Source organism: Elephas maximus, chromosome 13, assembly GCF_024166365.1.
Source record: "Elephas maximus indicus isolate mEleMax1 chromosome 13, mEleMax1 primary haplotype, whole genome shotgun sequence".
Classification (NCBI taxonomy): domain Eukaryota; kingdom Metazoa; phylum Chordata; class Mammalia; order Proboscidea; family Elephantidae; genus Elephas; species Elephas maximus.
In genome coordinates this window covers 73,604,028-73,629,580 of record NC_064831.1, presented here as the reverse complement: position 1 = coordinate 73,629,580, position 25,553 = coordinate 73,604,028, and the positions used below count along the sequence as shown (strand labels likewise).

Genomic DNA, 25,553 nt, shown 5'->3' with positions numbered 1-25,553 from the left:
TGGCCGGAAGCAGCCTTTCCCTGCTTTCTTTGTATATTCCCAGAACTTCTGTTCCTACCAAGTCAAGTGGACTTTATATACGGTGACATCTTCTGTTCAGTCTCCATGTGGGCTAAACGCCCATAGTGGGCATCGCCTACCTTCAGCCCGCCACCTGACCCTACCTAATCCAGCTCTGGGCGTCCGCAAAATCAACAGACTGATGAGTCCTAGGTACCGCGACACTGAACCTGCCCGCCGCTGCTTTTAACTACCGGAAGCGGAAGTCAGGTGGTTGTTGGATTCTGCCGGAAGTGGGTCTGTTTCCTTGGCGAACTGAAGTGAACTCCAGTTCCGCTGACCGAGTTGTGGGTCCGAGGCGGCCGCTCCCTCCGTCCCTCGCCGGCGCAGTCCGGCCCGAGCTGGATAGAGGCAGCCCTGGGCGGGTGAGTGTCTCGTTGGGGGACGGAGAGGAGGGAAGAGCGAGGAGGGAGGAGCGCGCGGGCCTGCGCTGGGCGGAGCTGAGCGGCCGGCGAGCCCGTGTCCTAGGTCTCTGCGGTCCTGGATCTGGGTTCGTTAGCGAGACTGGGAACCGTCTGGCCCTCACGGTCTCTGATTTCCCTCAGGTCTGGAGATTTAAGGTGCTTCTCTTTGGAGCAGAATTATCAAAGCCGTGATAACGAGGGAGAAGGACTGAAAAACGCAGTTATTTTCAGTCAGTACCTCGTCTTGTTCTCTGGGCTCACCTCCTGGTGCGGCGTAACCCCATTCTGGTTAGTAATTCCCAGTGTTAATTATACCGCAGCTAAAGTTCTATAGGTTTGTTGTCAATAAATTAGTAGTGTTTGATGACAAATCTCAAAGACGTACCCGTTTTTTCAACAGATAAGATTATACCTTGTGAAATTGTTACGCACGCTTAAAAAAGCTCTTGGTTTTGAAGGCCCAGAGGACAAATCTTGTATCCTCTTTTAGCTCTTCATTGAGACTGTGAACACTAGTTCCCTCTCCTCTTTTGAATATTAGCATGACAAGTCTTTAGAGCGCTGTTAACCCAACCCCTTCATTGACTAAGGAAACCCTGGTGGCGTGCTGGTTAAGTGCTACGGCTGCTAACCAAAAAAAAGGTCTGCAGTTCAAATCCACCAGGCGCTCCTTGGAAACTCTATGGGGCAGTTCTACTCTGTCCTGTGGGGTGGCCAGGAGTCGGAATCGACTCGATGGCAACGGGTTTGGTTTGGGTTTTCATTGACCAAGGCCTTTATGTTACCACCCCTCTCTCTTACTTTTTCAGGGTTTCCTTCAAGGAAGTCAAGGTTGATTTGTTTGTTTTCCCCTTCCCACAGACTTAAACAACTTAAACGTTAAGCAGTACTGTGGTCTCAAATCCCCAGGGTAAGTAAAAATGGGATCAGTTTAAATTGCATTCTAATATGGGTAATGATAAAGGTGATATTTGTTTACTTGTGTGTGGGGGGAGGGGAGAACATAAAAGTAAAGAGCACATTTCCATTGCCTTATTATTTTTACTGCCCATCTAGTTATGGTATTCGGTCATCTTTCTGTGATTCCTGCAGAAATCCAGGCGCTTTTTTAATTAGCTGATTTATTTTAAACTCATACTTTGCATTTTGATGATTTGACATCAGCTTGCCCAGCCACATTGGAAGTCTGATATTTGATAAGGCATACTTTTTACTTTTTACTCTAATGGGAGAGTGAAAGTCTAGGTATTGTTTCTCGCATCCACACCATAATCTTGGTTAAACTTTGGAGGGATGAGGCTAGTATTTTAAATAATAGAAATATTTGCATATGTTTTGAGGGATGTGGAGGGACAACAAAGGAATAGCTTTTGTGGCTGATTGTCTTCCAATACCACATCTCTTTATCAGAAACTTGAATACAGGAAGAAAAATAATTTTAGGATGTCAAGTAAGAGAAAAATTTGGTTTTAAAGTTTTAGCATAATGTCATATATGCCTGAAATTATAAAACAGGTATTTAGGAGTCTTAAGGCAAGGAGCAGAAAGTGAAGTTTTGATTAGGGGAGGTAGGGAATGGGAATTCTGTCCAGTACTTGGGCAAGGAAGACTGGGAAGTGGGGGCTTCTTACAGAATCCTACTAGGGCTGGCTTACAGGTGTTAGGTGAAGGTTAAAGGAAGTAAACTCTTTCTCCCTGGTTCCTCAAGGGTTAGGCCTTCTGCAGCCTAAGCGAAACCTTTTCCTAGAGGTAGAGAGCTTTCTGAGAATGTGGGGGACTTGAAGAAATACTGCTTGTTGAGTGAATCCATTATTGCCTGGAAAAACAGCTGATACAGATTTTAATTTTGTAGCATTAGAAAAAAAAAAATGGTAGTTATAGGATCTGGAATAATAATACAGTGGCTGCAGTTATAAATTATCCTGGCCTTCAATAACTATGCATTTAAATGCTGTCAAACATTTTCTCTCTCTCATGTATTTTTAGTCTTCCCCTCTCTTATTGACTTCCTTTATTAAGAAACTCGGTTATTCTATACTGGGAAAAACAAGGGATAATCTCTCATTAACCCCTTAGCTACTACACTATCTCTTTTCTCCTGTTTTCAGCCAAGTTTCTTGAAAGCTTAGTCTACTCAGTATTTCTACTTCCTTACCTTCCAGTTACTTTTTAATTACAGTCCTGCTTCGGTCCTATTCTATAAAACAAGCACTTCCTAATAGCTAAATCCAGTTTTCTCTTTTTGGTTGTTTCTATCACTGTACCATCTGCTGCTGTTGCCCATTCACTCTTTATTCCCTTGGTTCCTATGATAGTCTCTTCTGGTTCTCTTCTTATCTCTGGATGTGTGTTCTTCTCTTATCCCTTCGTCTTTGCTGGTTCTTTAAATACTGATGTTCTCCAGGATTCTGGACCTAGATCTCTTCTTATTCCACATTCTCCATGAGGAATATCATCCATTCTCACAGTGTTAACCACTAACAAAATTGTTGATGACTCCCATACTTAGTTTCAACCCAGCCCTCAGACCCAAAGTTAACTGCGAACTGACTCCATTTGATTTAAACTTGGTGTGTTCTTTGGCCTGCCCTTATTCCTGTAGTCCCTGTGGTACCATCTATCTAATCATTTGTCCAAAAGCCTGGGCATTATGCTTTATTTCTCCCTAGTCCCCAACATCTAGTCAATGATCAGTTCCTTTTGGAGTTCTTTTAAAAAGCTATTCTGAGTTCCTGTCTCAGATTAAGTCCTCACCTATATGACTATATATATGACTGTATGTTAATCATCTGCCTCTAATCTCCCTAATCTGTTCTCTGCCTTGTTAGAAAAGTGACCCTTCTAAATAGATTTGATCTTGAGACTTCCCTGCTTAAACCACCTCATTGCCTACAAGAAAAAGTGCACGTTGTGTTGAATATAAAACTTTTTACAATTTAGCCTCTGCTCTTCAGCCTGCTTTCTTGATATTCCCTGGGCCTTTCTTTTCTTCTTCTTCTTTTTTTTTTTTTTTTTAAACTATATCTGTCTCTTCTATTAGACTGGGAACTCTTTGATGGCAGGGTCTATGTATTGTTCATTTTTGTATTCCAGGCTCCTAGTTAGCACAATGCTTGAACATAGTAGTCAAGAAATGTTGAATGTCTAAAATCTAACTTCAGTTTACAAGTACACAAGGACTTTTATGAATACCCTGCCTAAAATTGTTCATTTCTTCATTTTTCATTAACTGGTATGATAGTGTTAAAAAAAAAAAAATTCTAATTAAAAACTGTACAGGATTTCAGAATGACTGACACCTCTGAAGCTATTTCAAATTTTGAAGAGATGTTTGCGAGTAGATTCACCGAGGATGACAAAGAATACCAGGAATACTTGAAACGCCCCCCTGAGACCCCACCAATTGTCGAGGAATGGGATAGCAGAGCTGGTGGGAACCAGAGAAATAGAGGCAACCGGTATGTATTACTTCAGAAGAATAAATGTAGATGGCTGATCTGAGGGAGGATAGCTTTAATCTGCCAGACTGTAAGGTCAACGAGGACAGGGACCAATGTTTTGTTCAGTATGGTATGCCTGGTAACAGTGCTTGGGACACCAAAACCAAAAACCCACTGCCGTCGAGTTGATCCCAACTCATAACAACCCTATAGAACAGAGTAGAACTGCCCCATAGAGTTTCCAAGGAGCGGCTGGCAGATTCAAACTGCTGACCTCTTGGTTAGCAGCCATAGTACTTAACCACTATGCCACCAGGGTTTCCACCTGACACAGTACCTGATAAATATTTGCTTGAATATTTTATTAGCACCATATGTTTTTTCCTTGCGTTGTGTTTTTTTTTTTTTAATGTTCTTTTAATGGACTAAGTATATTTTTTGCAAGTATACAAAAAAAACCCCACAGTTTTTCACAAAGTTTTGTGTTAAACTCTATAAAGAGGGTTTTATTTTTTTTTTACGTTAGAAATACGTTTATAAAATGGAAATTCTATTTAATATTTCAATATAGTCAAAGGAATATATCACCACACTGCTTTTATAAAATTTAATAGCTTTCAGTTTGATTTAAAACTGTTCCGTTGGTTTGGGTTGTAGTAGTCTGCCTATGTCTTTGCAAAGTATATCCAGCATAATAGTGGAAAAATTATTTAAATCTTAAAAACATTGAGTAAGTGGTGGTATAACATTCTGTAGAGGAGAAAAAAAAAAGACTTTTTACTCTCTTGTTTACTGAGTACTAGATTGAGAAATCAAATGTACTCGGATAGATGTGTCATGTGTTTTGTAAAGGAAAGTTTAAAAACTATTTTGTTTTGTTGTTATAGGTTGCAAGACAACAGACAGTTTAGAGGGAGGGATAACAGACGAGGGTGGCCAAATGACAATCGATCCAATCAGTGGCATGGACGATCCTGGGGTAACAGTTACCAGCAGCACAGACAAGAACCTTATCACCCCCACCAATCTGGACACTATGGTTACAACCAGCGGCCTCCTTATGGTTACTACTGATAGGATGCCAGCAGCTTTTAGTAAAACGATTTTCTTTGCTAACATGACAAAAGTTTGTGTGCGTCTTCTGTTTCGTCATAGTTTTACACTGATTTTAGTGGTTTGTTAATTTTTTTACAATTTGAGACTTTTTTTCAAAAAACAAATTTTACTAGAGACGTGATGGTAGCTAGGAATGAATAGTCCCCTAAAAAGGGTGGTGAATTACATTGCTTGATTTCTACCTCAGATTCATCTTTATTTCACAATTTAATAGTGGTTTCAGTTTGGTGTATTTTTTCCCATGTTTGACTCCTAGGAATTCTGACTTTGTTTTACACAAATAAAAATTTTAAAATAGAAAATGCTTGCTTTTGCTTTATAAGATAAGGGAGTGCCCATATACTCTGATGTGCTCATTTCCAAAATTTTACAAAGGTTAGTACAGTCAACTCATGGATTCACAGCTGTGCATATTTGTAATATACACAACATCAGCAGTTAAAAGGTAAAAACGTTGTAATATCTTTCTTTTGGCTTTTGTTGTTATGTAACACTACTTGTAGTTACTTATTCAATAGGTATGAGTCAGCTCCACAGTGATTTTGGTCTCTTTTTAGAGGGAAATCAAGAATAAAGCTGTAAAAAGAAGAAGAAATCATTCTCCGTTTCAGTGTCTGTTTATCTGGTGGTGGGTGGGGTTAAGGCACGTTGTTTTATATAAACTGAAAGGCTTCTTGGTAACTTTAACATACAGCTAACCAACCAACCAGTTGCTGTTGAGTTGACACCAACTCATGGCGACCCAGTGTGTGTCAGAGTAGAACTGTGCTCTGTAGGGTTTTAATGGCTGATTTTTTGGAAGCAGATCACCAGGCCTTCCTCCAAGGTGTCTCTGGGTAGACTTGCACTGCCAACCTTCTGGTTAGCAGCTGAGCATTACCCAGGGACTCCAACTTAAACATAGGATCCCAAAATTCACGTGTTGTGTGAATGTTTAACTCTGTAATGTTCAGGCTTTCCTTTTCAATCATAGATAAATAATACTGCATTTTGACTCTTTAATCACTTTTTTGGTACTTATGTGGGTTCACGGTACAAGTTACATTTCCCAACACATATTCTTGCTGCTTTCTCTTCTATATGTACGGCGATGCTGTAATTTACTTGCAGAATGATCATCCTATTTTAAATCATTTTACAATTTTTTTCAATCTCTTTTTTTTTTTTTACAGTCATTTACATTGGTTTTATTCAAATAACTTTCTTGTAAAATTAAGCAACTTCACTCCCAGGTTTTGGCAGTTAGCCGATTCATTAATGTGCTGAGATGAGCTTTTTTTTAAAATCATTCTGGCTCTATCTGTTCAAAAGGTTTTATTCAGTTTAAATGTAATATTAAGAGTAGAAGTTTGATCATAGGTCAAAGGAATTAAAAAGCATCTTCCTAAATTTACCATCTGCTGCCGTCTCTCAGCACCCCACTCTAGGCCCTTGAGGTTGACTTCTGGTACTTCTCCACACTCTCACTCTGTCTCTCCCCTCCACTCGCTGTTCCTGAAGATCTGTCTTCTCAGGTAACTTCTATCGGAGAGGATCTCAAACCAATTCACACTGACGATAAAATTTTAATAAGGGAAGGGGTTCCCTGCACCCCTCAAATTACATCTCTAGGCAACAAGTCAGTACTGTTATGTGAAGATAGGTGGCCTTGATACTATAGAGTCTGGAGAGGTAAGATTGGCCTGATTGCATCCCAAGGTCTCTGAAAGCAGGTTTATTTTAAGAAATTTGTCAACTGATAAGGCACAGGCACTGGCCAGCCGGGGCAGTAGCTAACCTTTGCAGCAGGATCCTAGAGGCCCTCTGCTGTGCCAACTATGAACACTAATTAGGAAGATCTGCGGGGGCAGGGTTGGAGCAGGGGTATGCCTCTCAGGAAGCTCAGAAGATAGGTTACAATATTTAAATATTTTAACGCCTGGAATATGCCTCCACCTGAAAGGGCGGCCACTGTAAGCATCTTCTAAGGTGAGTTGTTTCTGCATTCAGGATGAGCATTTTTTTTTTTTTTTTTTTAATAGCAGTCACTATCAGACTGTACCCTATGTACTTAAAATTAGGAAGAAATAAAAGGCATGATTTCTGCTTCCTGTGGAGAGACAGAAAACAACATGAAAAAGACTTAAAAGAGAGCAAAAAATAGTGTTAATGGAATTAGTTTCAAAGAAATACTCTGTTCTAATAGCATATGGCATTAGGGATGAAAAATCCTTCCAGTCCTGTCCCTTACAAAGTATTTGACCTTGAGAAAAGTTAAACTCCAAGCTTATTTGCCCACCTTTAAAAATCCAAATATTCCCCAGCCACCCTCACAGGGTTCTCATAGACGTAGATGTCCAAACTAAGAGCTTGAGAACAGAAACTAGAGCTATGGTCATTAAATGCCCAGTAGCACATAACATGTGCTCCATAAACATTTGTTGAATCACAGGGAGCAGCATTTGGTAAATTAAAAAGCAATGTTGATATAAAGGGTGTACAGTAACTGGTAGAAGATGAGGTAAGGCAGAAGACTTACTGAGAATTAAACACTTGTGATTGTTGTATGAATTCACTTAGGAATTAACAAATTATATCCTTCAGAAAACCTACACTTCAAATGTGGGAGAAAGTTTGTGTAAAAGTTAAGCTAAAATTAGCATTTACTGTTTGGAGATTGTTTTTTAAATGTCAATTGACTGTTGTACACTTCAGATTCATGTCTTTATGAGAACAGCTTGCTCTGGGGACTTGAGACTGTCAGCCATTTTTTATTGAGTGCTAGAAAGATTTGGGGTTATCCAGAATATAACAAGTCACTGCTCTGAAAATAGTTTTTGGGTTTTTGAAGCCATATGGGAAAAAGATATCTGGTGAGATTTCTAGCATGGTTTTTGAAGTCTTAGGTTTCCAACACTTCATTTCCCTACCTAAGCTCAGCAAACAAGGATGTAATTTTCTCTTTGTATTTTATTCACCTAGAGGAAAATACAGGACTTTGACAGAATTTAAGAGTAGTGAAATAATTTTAAGTTTAGAAACGAAAATGGAAGGAAGTTATCTTTTGCCCAGAAAGTTAGACAGCACTAGCTTTGAGCTCTTATGAAAGCACTACATAGTAGGTACTTGGTTCCTAAATAGAATTTGTATACATTTTAAAATTTTTCCTAGACTCTATTCCATTTGATTCATTCAACCCAAATAGCTTTGGCCATGTTTAGAAATTTACGTCCTAGGTCTTTGACGTCTTTTAATTAGTGCTGTTGTCTTGTGAAAGGGAATGGGAGTTTTGTTTTTCATTAGAAAACGCAGAAAATAACAAATACCCCCCACAGCTTGTGTTACCACTGGATAATTTAAATTATCTGGAAATGTTACTTGTGAAAGCACTTACTTTGGTAATGTCAGATGAGTAAGAAAAAAATATCAGATGAATGAGGTATTAAATATAGTCTATTGACTTTTTTTTTTTTGACTAGATTTAATCTGGATTTTTATTTCAGTATCTTGTATTTTAATTCCACATGAAAAATCTAATTATGTAGGCCACTAATTTTTTCTTTTCCATTTATAAACTTAGAAATTCTCAAGGTTTTAATTTACAATGAATTTAGACCAAACAGGAGAAAATACTTTTGACACTGGTAAAAGTCAGTGGTGTTAATATTTAGATTAATACTTCAGGACTCACCTCTATCTAGATGTGACATTCTATAATATTTCAACAAAGATTTCTCCTGACTCCTGCTATAGTAAATGTTTCTGGAGCCAAATCAAAACTAGATTCAAGTAGATTATACCACTGGATGTCAACATAGCCTTGAGAACAAATATTTTCTCCATTCCAGCAGTCTGGTTGACCTCCACTGGAACCAGGCTTCAGGAAAAGTAGGGATGGGAGCAGAGAACCCTTGACTTGTGGACATTCTGGAAGAGAATGGCCCAGGGCTGAGTTGGCTGCACAGGTCTCGATCAGTAAGGCTGCACTATGTGAGAGTATGCCAGAGTTGAGGAGGAAGTAACTCTTCAGCTGCTGTAATATGCTGAGGCCTCTGGGCACCAGAGAGCCGTTCTTCTCTCTAGGGGTTCAGTTATCAAGGCCGTCAAACTGGAAAAGCGGAGAACAAGCTGTGGTTAATACCTCTCAGATCCTAAGATTTACAGAATGGTTTTACTGAGGAGCAGGTTAAGGGAGAGGGCAAGTCTTCCATCAAAACTGCTAATACATGATTTGACTGCCCCCTTGCAGGATTAAGTGAAAGCTTTGCATACAGGACCTAGTACTGGTCTGGGCACATAATAGGTGCCCAGTGTCAGGTTTATGCCTCCAAAATTAGAATGGGCTATAACTGGGCTGACGTGGATCCAAGAAGTGCATCCACAAATCTTTCACTAATGTCTCAGTGGGCTGATAGGCTGATTCAGTTGGTGTTTTCATTCCTGTCCTTCCGGGGTAGAGTCCCATGTATTAATTACCAGTTAGATTTTCTTTGGATTTCAGTGACTTCTCCTGAGACAGCTTCAGGGAATGATGTGATGATGATCTCATGGTTTTTTTTCCACTGCCAGTGCCTTTAACTCCCTAAAGGATTCCCAGCCTCTCTGTCTTGACTTAGGTAAATAAAGCTGCTGTAACTGCTAACAGCCAGAAGTTACTGGGTATTTATTTGTGCATGTGTTAATCCCATTTAAAATTTTTTTATTATATACATTTTGTGAAAAAAATAATGCTTATTATAGAGTTAAACAATAAAAAAGTGAATACTCTGCACCCAGCCAGTGATTAAAACCTGTTGAGTATGCTTCTACCCCTTTCACCATGCCCACACAAAGCTTGATATACATATATATTTTTCCTTGTTTTACTAAAGTGGGGTTACATTACATATGTTACTTTTTATTTACTTAACTACAGACATCACTCCAGGTCAGTAGCTACAGACTAAAAACTAATTATGTAATTTTAATAGCATGCTGAATCGATTCAACAGCACTGGGTGGTTATTCTATAGTATGGGTGTACCAGTGGTTACATGATTTGTCTCTTACCGGTAGACACTTTTTTTTTTCTGCCTGCTAACAACACTGTGATGTTTTCATACAAATACCTTTTGTATTAGTGCTTTTATTTTGTGTTCTGTGGAAGAGTCTCAAAAGTAGAATTACTGGGTTTAAAGATCCATTTTTAATATTGCCAGCTTATAAAATAATGTAGCAATTCACATTTCTATCAGTGACATATGAGTGTGCATATATGTGTCCTCCTGTCTCCCCCGCCATGACTTCAGCTTTTTGTCTGGATGACCACAGGCCTTTTTAGCTTTGAAATCAGAGAACTTTACTAGGTTATGTCTCATTGTGATGGTTAAGATTGTGTGTCAACTTGGCTGGGCCGTGATTCTCACTGTTTTGGCAGTTGTATAATGTTGTGATCACTTTCCTGTTGAAATCTGCTATGTGATCACCCCCATGATGGAATCTGCTAAGTGGTACTGGCAGGGGTGGGGCCTGTGGCAACTCACCTCGCCCTCAGCCTTCCTCTCTCCACCTTCTGCCACCTACTTCCTTTCTCTCACCTCGCGAAGGTTGTTGGCTTGTTCTGGATCCAGCAACTGTCTCGTCTGAACTTCGGGTTCTTGGGACTTGAGCTAGGAGCTTACCTGTCCATCCTGGGATTCGCCAATCTTCATGGCCTGTGAGCAAGAGTCCTGCTCCCCAACCTGCCTATCTTGGGTTCACCATCCTCTGCAGCTAAATGACCCAGGAGGAACCCTGCGGTCTTGCCTGCTGACCCTGGGGATTCCTCAACCGTCACAACCTGTGAACAGGATCCCTGCTCTCCAACCTACTTATCTTGGGTTCATCAGCTTCTGTGGCTCCATGAATTGGGAAAGCTCTACCCTGATCCAAGGAGTGAGACATTCCAACCCCTACAATTGTGTGAGCTGTTTACTTAATATAAATCTCTATATTTATACACCATTACTGGTTTTGCTTCTGTAGAGAACCCAGTCTAAGACACTCATTTTGATCATTGTCATTGTTTTCGCCTGCGACACTGCGGTCTCTCATTTTATAAATTTGTCTTTCATTTCTTCAAAGTTTTCTTTATTATACCTGTAAATATTTGTTCTGTTCCATTTTTGTTCTCTTCTTCAGGAACTTCAATTATGTTTATGTTGGATTACCTTTGTTCTGCTTCCACATCTGTCATTTCCTTTTCTTTGCTCACTTTTCTGTCTTACCCTCCAAATTCCATACCATGTTTTCAGCTTTTTCTCTGCTGTTTCCAACATGGCCTTTATTTCTATGATGTTTTTTATCTTCTCCTGTCCTTATGTCTACTAGCTCACATTTCATCTCCTTCAAGTCTTGCCATATATTCCTTGAGTTCTTGTATTTAACTGTTGTATCCAAGATATTATCATTTCAACATGTAACCAATATTAAAAAAGCAGTGAAATATTTAGCACTTTTTCCATACTAAATCTTTGCAATCTATGTGTTATTTATAAGCAAAGCAAACCAAACCAAACCCAGTGCCGTCGAGTCGATTCCAACTCATAGCGACCCTATAGGACAGAGTAGAGCTCCCCCATAGAGTTTCCAAGGAGCGCCCGATGGATTCGAACTGCTGACCTTTTCGTTAGCAGCCATAGCACTTAACCACTATGCCACCAGGGTATCCTGTGTATTTATAACACACCTCAATGGTCATATGTGGCTAGCAGCTATGGTATTGGACAGAAGTTTTAGAAGAGAACTACAGGCTTGGAATTCTGTTGACTTTGCTCATTGCCTTATTTCCCCTACAGTGCCCTTAATCACCCAAGATCTCTCTGGACAATCTGGAGGCTCTGCAACAGTTTAAAAGCCACTGTGATAGTAAAACCACATCATGGTTGAGATGAGTCTCATGTAGAAATGACCAGGAACTGTTAAGCTGTGACTGCAGGATTCCTTCCAAACTCTAGCATCAAGGAGACAGGACGGACCTTGCGGCAGACAGCTAGAAAAGGACTGCAAAATGCTGGAAACCTTACCAACTGAACTGTTAAGGGCTGTCTGAAGACAGCCTATGTCAGTAGAAATAGGCAGTCGTCTTGGAGCCTAGAAAAAGCTCCTATGTTGTTCCAGGAGAGGAACCATAGCCAGCTAACAAGGTGTTAACAGTCCATTCCTGCAGCAGACAGAAGCTCCAGGTGGTCATAGCTTCCTGGCCCCTAATTTCCCTGATTGTGATCCCAAGCTCTCCAAGCAGCCTTCAAAAGATGCCCTGGCTTATTGAAGACATTACCCAAAGACAGAAAGTACTGACTAGAGGATCCCACCATGCAGTCAATTTGGCAGGTATGTACTTCACTCATATTAATAAATTGGCCTCTGGTTTGGAAATCTGTTCCTTGCCAGTTGCCCAGGGCAGTTCCATTTTCAAAAACACTGGCTAAATCAGATTTCTGAAAGCTGTAGAGTGAAGGGAGGGACTTGGGGTCATGCTGACTCCACCAAGGCATGGATCTCAGGCTCCTGAGTACTCAGCTGGGCCCCCAGTTAACACACACTGTGGCCTGAACTAAAGAAGAGAGGACTAGGCCTAAGAAAGGAGTCCCCAGGTGGTGCAAATGGTTAAGTGCTTGACTACTAGCCGGAAGACTGGTGGTTTGAACTCACCCAGAGACACCTGGGAAGACAGGCCTGGCGATCTGCTTCTGAAAAGTCAGTCCTGAAAACCCTAAGGAGTGGTTCTCCTCTAACGTGGGGTCGCCAGGAGTTAGAATCGACAGGAATAACAACAAACCTAAGAACTGTCTCTGAGAAGACCAGAAAAGAAGGGTCGCTATGTGAGACTGGTAGTCAGGCACTGCCGAACGGTGGATTTCCATTCACTTTGAAAGGAATGAAGTCAGTTCCTTTCTCCAAAGTGTGCGTGGCTTTCTGCTGCTGCATTATGGTGCCACCTCTTGGATGAGTATTGAAAATTAAGTTTTTAGTCTCTAACCCAAACCCAGTGCTTTTTAGTCTCTAGTCTCAAGTTTTTAGTCTCTAGTCACATGCATTACAAAAAGTGAATTTTTCAGCTAAACACACACACACACAAAATAAAAAGCTCTGGCCATGGTAGATCATAAAGTTTATATTCTGCATTACAATTAAGGAGCTACAGGACCAAACTCCTGGACTTTGTAGAAGAGGATACTGGTAGCCCACAGGCCAGAAAATAACTCCTAAAGTTTCTGATTTTAGCTGTTTGGAACTTTACTGGTAAGGTGCTACCTACATCCCCTGGTTCTCTCTCCATCCCCCAGCCAAGACAGTAGTGCAGAATGGCCCACAGGAATCAGGAATCCAAATTATCTGCTCCTGCCTTTAGGGGTAGGATGAGTCAGATTTTTACTTCCCAGGTTACATCAATGTACAGTACAGGCAAAGCACCAAGGAGTGTCTGGTAAGTAGTAGGCACCCAAGTTATAATTTTTGCAGGAGTAATTATTATTAAGATGGGCCTGAAAGATGACAGATATAGTGCCAGAATGTCACCAGAGTTGGAAAAGTATTTTTCAAACCTCATTCTTGGGTTGCCTCAGAGCCAGGACCCTCAGGACTGCATAGAACAGTAAAGACACTACTATGTCACTTCACAGACTACTAGCTGGTATTCACTTAATGGGAGTGGGCAGGGCTGGAATCATGTTATTAGACAAATAAATGTTACATGTTTGGAGATTTTATCTCCATGATGCTAGGTCACTGGGCCTGCCCTGAGGATTCTTAGGGGAAAGACCAGGCCCAGCTGAAGAAAGCTGCCTTAACTGAACCTCCACAGCAGGTCAGGGTGCCCAGGCTTTAGCTGTGATGTTACTAGTGAGGAACCACCCTGTGTGAGACCAGGACAGACTGCTGAACACTGCCTTGTTTGCAGGAAAAAAGGGAAATCCATGTCCTGGAATACAACTCTTGGGTCAGTTCCTACCTCTGGGAACAGTATTTGACAATGAAGTGTACAAATGTATCTTCTCTATTAAAAGATACTACTAGGTTTCTCAAAAAAATACGATTAGACAAAAAAAGGTCCCATGTTAAAATATGACCACTTAAAATGAATAAGTATTGTAGTGGATATTTGTTGGTCCCTACCCAGTATCCAAGGAGACCTGGTGGCACACTGGTTAAAGTGCTCAGCTGCTAACCAAAAGGTTAGCGGTTCACACCCACCAGCTGCTCTGTGAGTGAAAGATGTGGTAGTCTGCTTTCATAAAGATTTAGTCTTAGAAATCCTGTGGGGGAGCTCTACTCTGTCCTGTAGGGTTACTTTGAGTCAGAATCGATGGCAATAAGTTTTTTTTGTTTTTACTCAGTATCCATTCCTCTTTTTTGTAACTTTTCCCAATCTTTATTCTGTGCCCAGTATGCTAACCCCATCTCCAGCTCTAGGACAGGTCTAAAACAATTAGGGCAATTCTCCTCTTTCTGGAGTCACTGGTTTAGGAAACTTGGGTTATAGCATGGCCTACCCTGACCACAGGAGCTGGTTTAGAATCTTTATGTGACCTAATTTGAGCTGAGACATAAGGGGAAGCTGACTGGCTACTTTTGGAAAAGAAATACCACAGCTTTCTCGAGTGGCCTTTCCTACTGGAGGGGGTTGTGCGTGTATGCGAAGCCTGGAACCGTGATATTCTGCCTCGATGAAGGAAGAAGCTAGAAGATGAAGCTGACACTGCTGAAGAGTCAGGGGAGGAAAGAAGTGGTCCCTCATGACATCCTGAGCTGCTGAGTCCCACTAGCCCCTAATACACTTGCCTCTGGACTTCCCAGGTATGTGAGCTAGTAAGTGCTTTTACTGTTCAATCCAGCTGGAGTTGGGTTTCTGTTATTGCCAAGAAAAGCATCTTAACAGTGAGCTACATAAAAACCACAGGTGAAATGACTTCAGAGCACACACTAGAACAGCGTTGGAAAAGTTCTTAAACCAAGACCAGGTGAAACAGAAGCGCACTTGGAGGCAGAATAGCAAAGCGATTTAGAAGACAAGACAGCTGAGCTTTAATCCAAGCTTGCCATTAATGTTCACTGTGATCTTGATAAGCCACCTAACTTCTTACCCTTGGTTTCCATTAACAAAATAAGAAAGCTGGACTAGATGAGTGGTTCCCAGCTTTTACCTTCAAGAAATTGTATTATAGGTCCTTCTTGTGGACTTTGTGTTTTTAAAGATTTTGTCTATCAGTACATTTTCTTATGTACTTATTAGACAAAAGGACACAACTGCAAATCAGCTCTTCTCATCAGCACAAAGTAGTCAAGTTGTTTACCTAATTATGTTACTATAATTTGCACTGAATGCATAAAAACGGGATATTTGTTATTAGCTTTTGAAGCCTTGGAGCCCTGGTGGCACAGTGGTTAAGCATTTGGCTGTTAATCAAAACAGTCTGAATTCACCAGCTGCTCCTTGGAAACTCTATGGGGCAGTTCTCCTCTGTCCCATAGGGTCCCTGAGTTGGAATTGACTTGACAGCAATGGGCTTTTTGAAGCCTTAATATAGATGTGATTTTTTTTTTTTTTACAAATACTGAAAATAGCTTCCAGATCCCCTTTCTTCTTTTAAAGATCTTTGGAGATTCATAAGGGCTACTGGATTTGATGATTGCAGTTACTAACAATGTTCAAAGGAGGAAAAAACCGAATGTCATCTTGAAATTACAAGTGACATCAAATTAAAAGTCTCAGTTATTCTTATTTTTCATAAAATGCTCAGTATAGTTTTTAAAAGATGTACAGAACATTTGCACATTTAGGTAAGCATTTAAAATGCAAGGTAAGACTACAAAGCAGTGTGACAGGTTTTTTTTCTGTCACTTGTAAACTATATTAGAAGGCAATCCTCAAAATTCCAAAAACGTTCTAAACAAGTAAAGCAAGAGTGGAAATATCATTTTAATTTACAGTCAGGATAAACTGCATTCAATCAGGAACAAAGGGATCTGGGTGCTGCTCCCTTCTTGCACAGTGTGATCCTGAATAAGTTTCTCAACCTCTGGATATTAGAATTCCTATCACAAAATGAAAGCCCTGGTGGCACAGTGGTCAAGAGCTTGGCTACTAACCAAAAAGTCCGTGGTCTGAATATACCAGGCACTCCTTGGAAACCCTGTGGGATGGTTCCACCCTGTCTTACAGGGTCACTATGAGTCAGAATTGACTCAGTGAAAATGGGTTTGCTTTGGTTTTTGGTCACAGAATGAAAGGGGTTACATCAGGCCATCATGAATATCCTTTCCAGCTCTGTTATTCTGTAATTCAGTGAAATCAGACTGACATGCTCCAAGCTGTTTTGGGTTAGGAATTTTAAAACCTGTATTCAATACATGTAGGGGTGAGGGGAATAGAACCATTACCCTCAAGTTGATTCCAACTCATAGTGACCCTAAAGGACAGAGTAGAACTCCCCCATAAGGTTTCCAAGGAGCACCTGGTGGATTGAAACTGCCAGCCTTTTGGTTAGCAGCTGTAGCTCTTAACCACTATGCCACCAGTGTTGCTATGAGTTGGAATCGACTCGACGGCAACAGGTTTGGTTTTGGGTTTTGGTATTCAATACATAGTACTTCTTGAATTTGTACTTCTTTTTTGAGTCTTTTGAATATTTATTAAAAAAATATTTCTGTGTTTTTCTGTACATTTAAATACATTTTCCTATTTAACAGCCTCTTTTTTTTTTCATCATTAGCAATAAAAAAGTTTCTCAAGGATATATTTTTTGTTTCTTGCCTCTATTTATTTTCAGCTTGCTTTTTTAACTTTTCTAAGATCTCTTCTGGAGTTGTGGAGGCCAAAATCTTCACCACCTTTTCACGAGACTTAACACCCTGAACCAGAGGAGAAAAAAAAAAAAGTGTCAGTATAATCCACTCAACCCATTCCCACACTGTTAGAAACAGTAGATCTCAGCTGTAGCCAGTCCAGCCATGTCCTCCTGAGGTCCTCTCAGGTGGGCTGGAGCTTTCCTGATGGCTTAGCTATCACTTTCTTCTGGTCACTCTGGTCTAACTAAAGACTCTCCGATTCCACCTTACTGTACATTTTTACAACTCTCTAGGATCTTTACCTTCTTATGTCAATTTCTGTAATAAAATTTTTTGAATAAATTCAAATAATTATGGAATCCAGATTTAACGTATTCTTGTTTCAAATCTTGTTTAAAAAATGAAAATCAGTTTACCAAAATAAATGTTGCAACTTTATATAAACATACCTCTAAATATGAAACAAATTGCTATTTTGTATACTGCCATGTATTTCTGAAAATTTCAAAAGCAACTGTATAGCCAAGTGCTGCAATTCCACTACCAATTAAGACAATTTTTAAAAGGATTTGTTTTGAAACACATTCTTTAAAGAAGAGACGATTTGGGCAGGGACTTATATAAATGAGTGGAATTTGCACAGGAAGAGGAGGGGAGAGCGAGTACCTTTAGGGCAAAGTCAGCGCCTGAGCACTGGCAGGGAATCAGTGACCTTGCCTGAGTGGGGGGATGGCGGGTGAAGGGGCCCAGATGACTTCACTGCAGAGTTCTACCAAACTTTCAGAAAAGAGTTAACACCACTAATACTAAAGGTATTTCAGAGCACAGAAAAGGACGGAATACTCCCAAACTCATTCTATGAAGCCAGCATATCCCTGATACCAAAATCAGGTAAAGACGTATCACAAAAAAAGAAGATTACAGACCAATATCCCTCATGAACTTAGATGCAAAAATCCTCAACAAAATTCTAGCCAAAAGAATTCAACAACATATCAAAACAATAATTCACCATGATCAAGTGGGATTCATACCAGGTATGCAGGGATGGTTCAACATCAGAAAAACAATTAATGTAATCCATCATACAAATAAAACAAAAGACAAGAGTCACATCATTTTATCAATTGATGCATAAAAAGCATTTGACAAAGTTTAACTCCCATTCATGATAAAAACTCTCAGCAAAATAAGAACAGAAGGAAAATTCCTCAACACAATAAAGGGCATTTATATAAAGCCAATAACCAACATCATCCTAAATGGAGAGAGCCTGAAAACATTCCCCTTGAGACTGGGAACCAGATAAGGATGCCCTTTATCACCACTCTTAACGTTCTGCTGGAGGTCCTAGCTAGCGCAATTAGGCCAGATAAAGAAATAAAGGGCATCCAGAATGGCAAGGAAGAAGCATCTCTATCTGCAGATGATATGATCTTATACACAGAAAGCCCCAAGAAATCCTCACGAAAACTACTGAAACTAATAGAAGAGTTCAGCAGAGTATCGGGATACAAGAAAAACATATAAAAATCAGTTGGAGAGAACTCCTGAGGGAACAGGAGATCAGTGGGATGCAGACCCCAAATTCTCATAAAAGACCAGACTTAATGGTCTGACTGAGACTAGAGGAATCCCGGCGGCCATGCTCCCCAGACCTTCTGTTGGCACAGGACAGGAAGGAACCATCCCCGAAGACAACTCATCAGACATGAAAGGGACTGGTCAGCGGGTGGGAGAGAGATGCTGATGAAGAGTGAGCTAATTATATCAGGGGGACACTTGAGATTGTGTTGGCAACTCTTGTCTGGAAGGGGGATGGGAGGATAGAGAGGGAGGGAAGCTGGCAAAATTGTCACGAAAGGAGAGACTGAAGGGGCTGACTCAATAGGGGGAGAGCAAGTGGGAGTACGGAGTAAGATGTATGTAAACTTATATGTGACAGACTGATTGGATTTGTAAACGTTCACTTGAAGCTTAATAAAAGTTAATAAAAAAAAAAAAAATCAGTTGGATTCCTTTACACCAACAAAAAGAACATCGAAGAGGAAATCACCAAATCAATACCATTTACAGTAGCCCACAAGAAGATAAAATACTTAGGAATAAATCTTACCAGAGATGTTAAAGACTTAATCAAAGAAAACTATAAAACACTTCTGCAAGAAACCAAGAGAGACCTACATAAGTGGAAAAATATACCTTGCTCATGGATAGGAAGACTTAACATTGAAAAATATCTATTCTACCAAAAGCAATCTATAGTCTTAATGCAATTATGATCCAAATTCCAACAACATTCTTTAATGAGATGGAGAAACAAATCACCAACTTCACATGGGAGGGAAAGAGGCCCCTGATAAGTAAAGCATTACTGAAAAAGAAGAACAAAGTGGGAGGCCTCACTCTACCTGATTTTAGAACCTATTACACTGCAACAGTAGTCAAAACAGCCTGGTACTGGTACAACAACAGATACGTAGACAAATGAAACAGAATTGAGAATCCAGACATAAATCCATCCACATATGAGCAGCTGATATTTGACAAGGGCCCAAAGTCTGTTAAATGGGGAAAAGATAGTCTCTTTAACAAATGGTGCTGGCACAGCCAGATATCCATCTGCAAAAAAATGAAACAAGACCCATACCTCACACTATGCACAAAAAATAACTCAAAATGGATCAAAGACCTAAATATAAAATCTAAAACAATGAAGACCATGGAAGAAAAAACAGGGACAACATTAGGAGCCCTAATACATGGCATAAACAGTACACAAAACATTACTAACAATGCGGAAGAGAAACCAGATAACTGGGAGCTCCTAAAAATGAAACACCTATGCTCATCCAAAGACTTCACCAAAAGAGTAAAAAGGTTACCTACAGATTGGGAAAAAGTTTTTAGCTATGACATTTCCAATCAGCATCTGATCTCTAAAATCTACATGATACTGCAAAACTCAACTACAAAAAGACAAATAACCCTATTAAAAAATGGGCAAAAGATATGAACAGGCACTTCACTAAAGAAGACATTCAGGTAGCTAATAGATACATGAGGAAATGTACACGATCATTAGCCATTAGAGAAATGCAAATCAAAATTACAATGAGATTGCACCTCACTCCACCAAGGCTGGCATTAATCCAAAAAACACAAAATAATAAATGTTGGAGAGGTTGTGGAGAGATCGGAACACTTATACACTGCTGGTGGGAATGTCAAATGGTACAACCACTTTGGAAATCGATTTGGAGCTTCCTTAAAAAGCTAGAAATAGAAGTCCCATACAATCCAGCAACCCCACTCCTTGGAATATATCCTAGAGAAATAAGAGCCTTTACATGAACAGATACATGCACACCCATGTTCACTGCAGCACTGTTTATAACAGCAAAAAGATGGAAGCAACCAAAGTGCCCATCAATGGATGAATGGATAAACAAATTATGGTATATTCACACAATGGAATACTACGCATCAATAAAGAATAGTGATGAATCTGTCAAACATCTCATAACATAGAGGAATCTGGAAGGCATCATGCTGAGTGAAATTAGTCAGTTGCAAAAGGACACATTGTATAAGGCCACTATTGTAAGAACTTGAGAAGCAGTTTAAACACAGATGAAAATATTCTTTGATGGTTATGAGATGGGGCAGGGAGGGAGTGAGGGAGGAAGGCAGAGAGGTATTCACTAATTAGATAGTAGATAAGAACTATTTTAGGTGAAAAGAAAGAACACAGTACAGGAGAAGTCAGCATAACTGGACTAAACCAGAAGCAAAGAAGATTCCTGAATAAACTGAACGCTTTGAAGGCCAGCATAACAGGGGCAGGGTTTTGGGGACCATGGTTTCGGGGGACATCAAAGTCAATTGGCATAATAAAATCTATTAAGAAAACATTCTGCATCCCACTTTGGAGAGTGGTGTGTGGGGTCTTAAACGCTAGCAAGCGGCCATCTAAGATGCATCAAGTGGTCTCAACCCACCCAGAGCAAAGGAGAATGAAGAACGCCAAAGACACAAGGTAATTTTGAGCCCAACAGACAGAAAGGGCCACATAAACCAGAGACTACATCAGCCTGAGACCAGAAGAACTAGATGGTGCCTGGCTACAACCAATGACTGCCCTGACAGAGAACACTACAGAGAACCCCTGAGGGAGCAGAAGAGTAGTGGGATGCAGACCCCAAATTCTTGTAAAAAGACCAGACTTAATGGTCTGACTGAGAATAGAAGCATCCCAGTGGTCATGGTCCCCAGGCCTTCCGTTAGCCCAAGACAGGAACCATTCCCAAAGCCAACTCTTCAGACAGGGATTGGACTGGACAATGGGATAGAAAATGATACTGGTGAAGAATGAGCTTCTTGGATCAAGTAGACACATAAGACTATGTTGGCATCTCCTGTCTGGAGAGGAGATGAGAGGGCAGAGGGCATCAGAAGCTGGCTGAATGGGCACGAAAAGAGAGAGTGGAGGGAAGAGCAATTAGGAGTATATAGCAAGGTGCATATAAATTTCTGTATGAGAGACTGACTTGATTTGTAAACTTTCACTTAAATCACAATTAAAAAAATAAGGAGTCTAAGGTAATGCCCAGGATTCTGTACTTTAGAAATCAGTCCCAGGTGACTCTGATGCCCATCCTTAGTGCGAAATCATGGTACTAACGAGTTCACATGACCCTCCTGTCTTCCTAGTGAGCTACTCCTAGTGAGCAAGCACAATGTGAGGGATCAAATACTGACGGACTGGCTCATGGAGATGACCACAGGGAGCATGTTAGATTTTTTTAGTGTGGGAATGACTTGATGGAAGAGGTGAGCAAGATTAATCTGACAGAGAAAGTACAGGAATTAATTCAGAAAGAAGAAAATGCTGGAAGTGGTGGCAAGTAAGGAATAGAAGGGCATGGACAGCTGAATAAGGACTGAGGCAGGAGGAATGAAGGAGGCCAACTAGGAAGAATTCACAGATTTTAGTGATCAAATGAATATGCAAGGTAAAAACACTTGGCTTTTCCGTTATTCGCAATAGAAAAAAATCTATAAATATGCTTAGTGTGTAATAATCAAAGATGTTTAAAAGAAGAGGCCTACCTTATCCAGAACGACATCGCTCTTCCTGAGTTCTAAAACCTTGGAAAGATAGCGGCAGAGCTCAGCGTTGGCCTCTCCCTCTGACGGAGGTGCTGCGATAGCTATATTTACAGCTTCAGCTGTCAGATCTGAAACAACAAGCGTGAACTTTATCCTTAAGGAGTTCTTTTTTAAAGTGAGACTATTTTGCAAAAGAGTTTTTGTTGCCTACCACATAGATTTTCAGTTAATAACTGTTGAATGAGTAAATACACGATTAAACTAATCACTCTTAAAGGGGACATAACATGATAAATATGCCTCTTCTATGGTGGCGTAGTGGCTAAGTGCTATGGCTGCTAACCAAAAGGTCAGCTGTTTGAATCCACCAGGTGCTCCTCGGAAACTCTGTGGGGCAGTTCTACTCTGTCCTATAGGCTCACTATAAGTCAGAATCCACTCGACAGAACAGGGTTTTTCTACCATTAAAGAAATCCAGAAAATAAACCTGATATTTACTCTGCTGATCACGCTGGGCCTATACAATCCTGGGCAGCTCCTGGATGTAGGCAACTGGACACTGTACTTGGTCTGACAGGAAGAGCCCAGGCAGGGAGTCAGAGGAGCTGAGCTTTTGCTCCAGCAGTGTCACTGAGGAAGTCTGTGAATCAGGCAGCTCACTGCATGCACAGCATCAGTTTCCTTATCAGGAAAATGAGAGCTGGGCTAGATCCATCTCTTACGTGAAATATACTTTTAATATTTGTAAATTTAATGATTAAAAATTTACATACCACTATACACTAACATTAAGGACATGCAAACATGTTTTCAGGGCTTTACAAATATTTAATTTTCATAATGACTTTATGAAGAAGATATTAATACTATTAGTATCTCCATTTTAAAAATGAGAACATTGGAATAGAGAGGTAATTCGGCCAAGATCACAGTCAGGGAGTGATGACGCAATTCAAAATAAATCTTAACTTGTTTTGGAATCCAGGGACAAAGAACAATGCTTTTTAAGAGTGGTCCTGTTTCCTCATCAGTACAGCCTCATTCACCAACCTGTAGTACTCCGCTGTTATTTCTAAGAGAGCAGAGGTATTTACTCGAAGCAGTTTGCAAGTACGCTTGAAATGATGTCAACATTTCAAACAAATGTAACCACAGCTACTCAGGGGCCAGGTCTGCCTAGCCTTCCCTTGCCCACTGCAGGGATTCCTGGGGCTCCAGAAATTGAAAGCCTCTTAGTCCAACCATCTCATTTGACAGATGAAAGCACTAGGCCCAGAAATGTTTTATGCTGTTCTAATTTAAAATAAGTTCATGCAGGAACTGATGATCAGGGTCCTCTAATCTCAGGTATTTTCCCCTTCCCTAGGCCAGTGATCATTAAATTAAACCAAACTGTCTCTTCTGTCTGTCTTTGGCCACTGTCTCCAGTTTTGGAATAAGATAAATGAAAAACAATCAATCCAGCATACACGTTTGTATATATGTCCTTTCCAAAATACCATATTTTTAAGGATAATACACAATTTTTCATAGTGCTTGCCATGTTTTAAATATAGCATAATTCACTTCTGACACTGGATTTACACCTTTACATTACAATCTACAAGGAGAAGCCTCAAACTGCAGACATGACTCTCATAGAATAAGCTTTCAGCTAACTAAAAGGATGGAGAGGACACCTGATCCAAACATGAACCAACCCCACCTGTGTCCAGATATACCTGTTACAGCATTTTGTTTGGAGCCAGGTTTGGCATGGATGGCTATGGTGACACAACCTTTAGGATCAACTCCCACAGGACCTAAGGAAGGAAGTGGTCTCTCTGATTCCTTGCTCTGGCTTTTACCCTAAAACGACAACAAGCATACTATAACCTTACAAGTTACAAAATATCTTCCCACACTTTTAATTTGATCTTTCCACTACTCCCCGTCACTTTTTACCAAGACAAACTAGGCTAATCAGTCTTGTCCAGGGATTTCTGGACAGGTCATCGTGAACTACAGTCAACTTGATAGCAGCTGGTTTTGGTTTTAGAATACTTTTCTGTCCTCCTTCAAGGCTCAAGGCAATTCTTCCACGAGGCTTTCCCATCAACCCCACAAAGTGCTTTTACCTGCTTTGGAAGACCTGACTGTGCTTCCACATCTTAGGTCTGGTTCCTACCGTGAGCTTTGTACTTCCAGTTCTTCCCCCGGGTCAGGGACTATTTATTATTCATCTTTGTGTCCCATGCAGCAGGAGCTAATAATGTTTGTGAACAACTAAAACTGGAAGTGGGTATGTGTGGGTGGGGGGGTGAGAGAAAGGAACACCAGTAACTGATATTTAAATGCCCACTATGTGGCAGAAGTTGTGCTACGAACAGAATTGTGCCAATTCATTCAGCAAATACTAACTGAGCGCTGGGACAGTCTGTTAAGCAAAGAATATGTAAAGGTGAATAAAGACACACAGTCGTTGCCCTAAAGGAGCTCGGACTGCAGCGAGGGAGAAAAAACAATTATAATACACTGTGCTAAGTCCATCAATAATAGAAAAGCACCGGGCATTAGAGCACACAGAGAAGGCAATCCAGCCTTGGGATACCGGGAGAACTGCCAGTAGGAGGCAGAGCTTAGAAACTCGGCAGGACTCAGCCAAGCAAAGACGGTGGAAGGGAAGTAAGAGTGGTGTATTCTTGACCAAAGGGATGGTACTAGCGAAGCTAAGGTGCCTCCCAGGGAAGCACTGGCTCTATGGCGCTGCTGGAACATGGAGTGCTAGCCTGAGAGTGTGCGCGATGACTACAGAAGGTCGGAAGACTCAGCTCTGGAAGGACCTCACGTGCCGCCGGGCCAAGGCGCTCAGACTTCACCCTACCGGACTGTCTGACGCCTGGAGGCTTGGGCGCCGCCTAGTGAGGCGGGGAGGAGGCAGCAGGAGCCGCAAGTTCGGGGGTTAAAGGCGGCTGCCCTCGGTCCCGCTGGCGGTGCGTCCCCCCGCCCGCTCCTCGCGCGCCGCCGGCCGGGGCCCCGGCGTTCGCGTCTCCCCGGCGCTCCTCAGCAAGCATCCCTGTGGCCCACCCTCTAGCTGCCACAGGACTTTCCACTGGCCTTGTTCGTCGTACCAGCCTTCTTAGGCATCTCAGCGCCCAAAGGAAGCCGAACAGAACCCAGAGCACTGGGTCCTGCTCCGAGCTCCCTCAGCCCGCAGCCGAGCCGCAGCATCCCCGCCTGGGGAGGCGCAAGGGAGGGCTGCCTGGAGCCGGAAGAGGCCTCTGCGCCTGCGCACGCTGCGGGCGGGAGTGGCTGCACCGCTCTGCGCATCTGCTCCGCCCTAGAGCGACACCTTCCGGCCGGCGGAGCGAGTCTTGTCGTCCCTCCAGAGCCTGTGCACAGAAGGCCCCTCTTCTACTGGACAGTGGCCAAGGAAAAGAGGGAGAGATGGGGACCCGAAGCCTGATCATGTCGTGAACCCCTCCTCGGCTAGTGGGGAACTAGTATTATCTCCGGTCTTCAATTTCCTCATCAGGAGGAAAAAAAAAAAAGTATTGTCACGTCACCTGTGCTATTCTACAGGATGGGAGTGAACGGCACGGAGGAGTGCGCCGGGCCAGGTGTCTTCTCGCTGCTGCAGTCAACCAACAGGTGC

The 25,553-nt window shown here is 41.3% G+C and overlaps 2 protein-coding genes across 6 annotated transcripts; one reads left to right on the top strand and one right to left on the bottom strand.

Annotated features, from left to right (window-relative positions):
• Positions 1-301: 301 nt before the first annotated feature.
• Positions 302-5,629, top strand: RAMAC (RNA guanine-7 methyltransferase activating subunit). 4 transcript variants are annotated; one of them, XM_049852617.1, is made up of 5 exons: positions 302-425; positions 606-752; positions 1,326-1,374; positions 3,744-3,922; positions 4,792-5,629. In XM_049852617.1, exons 4-5 carry the CDS (start codon positions 3,753-3,755, stop codon positions 4,976-4,978), a joined length of 357 nt encoding a protein of 118 aa, XP_049708574.1. In that variant the 5' UTR covers positions 302-425; positions 606-752; positions 1,326-1,374; positions 3,744-3,752; the 3' UTR covers positions 4,979-5,629. The 4 variants fall into 4 exon arrangements, with proteins under 4 accessions (XP_049708574.1, XP_049708572.1, XP_049708573.1 ...); XM_049852615.1 differs by having other exon boundaries at positions 1,274-1,374; positions 4,792-5,628; XM_049852616.1 differs by lacking the exon at positions 606-752 and having other exon boundaries at positions 4,792-5,628.
• A 2,895-nt stretch (positions 5,630-8,524) lies between these two features.
• On the bottom strand, positions 8,525-25,164 carry C13H15orf40 (chromosome 13 C15orf40 homolog). Of its 2 annotated transcripts, XM_049906160.1 has the most exons (5): positions 25,016-25,164; positions 23,641-23,767; positions 21,920-22,047; positions 16,773-16,870; positions 8,525-9,107 (listed from the first exon to the last, which is right to left on the bottom strand). In XM_049906160.1, exons 1-4 carry the CDS (start codon positions 25,127-25,129, stop codon positions 16,775-16,777), a joined length of 465 nt encoding a protein of 154 aa, XP_049762117.1. In that variant the 5' UTR covers positions 25,130-25,164; the 3' UTR covers positions 8,525-9,107; positions 16,773-16,774. The 2 variants fall into 2 exon arrangements, with proteins under 2 accessions (XP_049762117.1, XP_049762116.1); XM_049906159.1 differs by lacking the exon at positions 8,525-9,107 and having other exon boundaries at positions 15,790-16,870.
• Between the last annotated feature and the right edge of the window lie 389 nt (positions 25,165-25,553).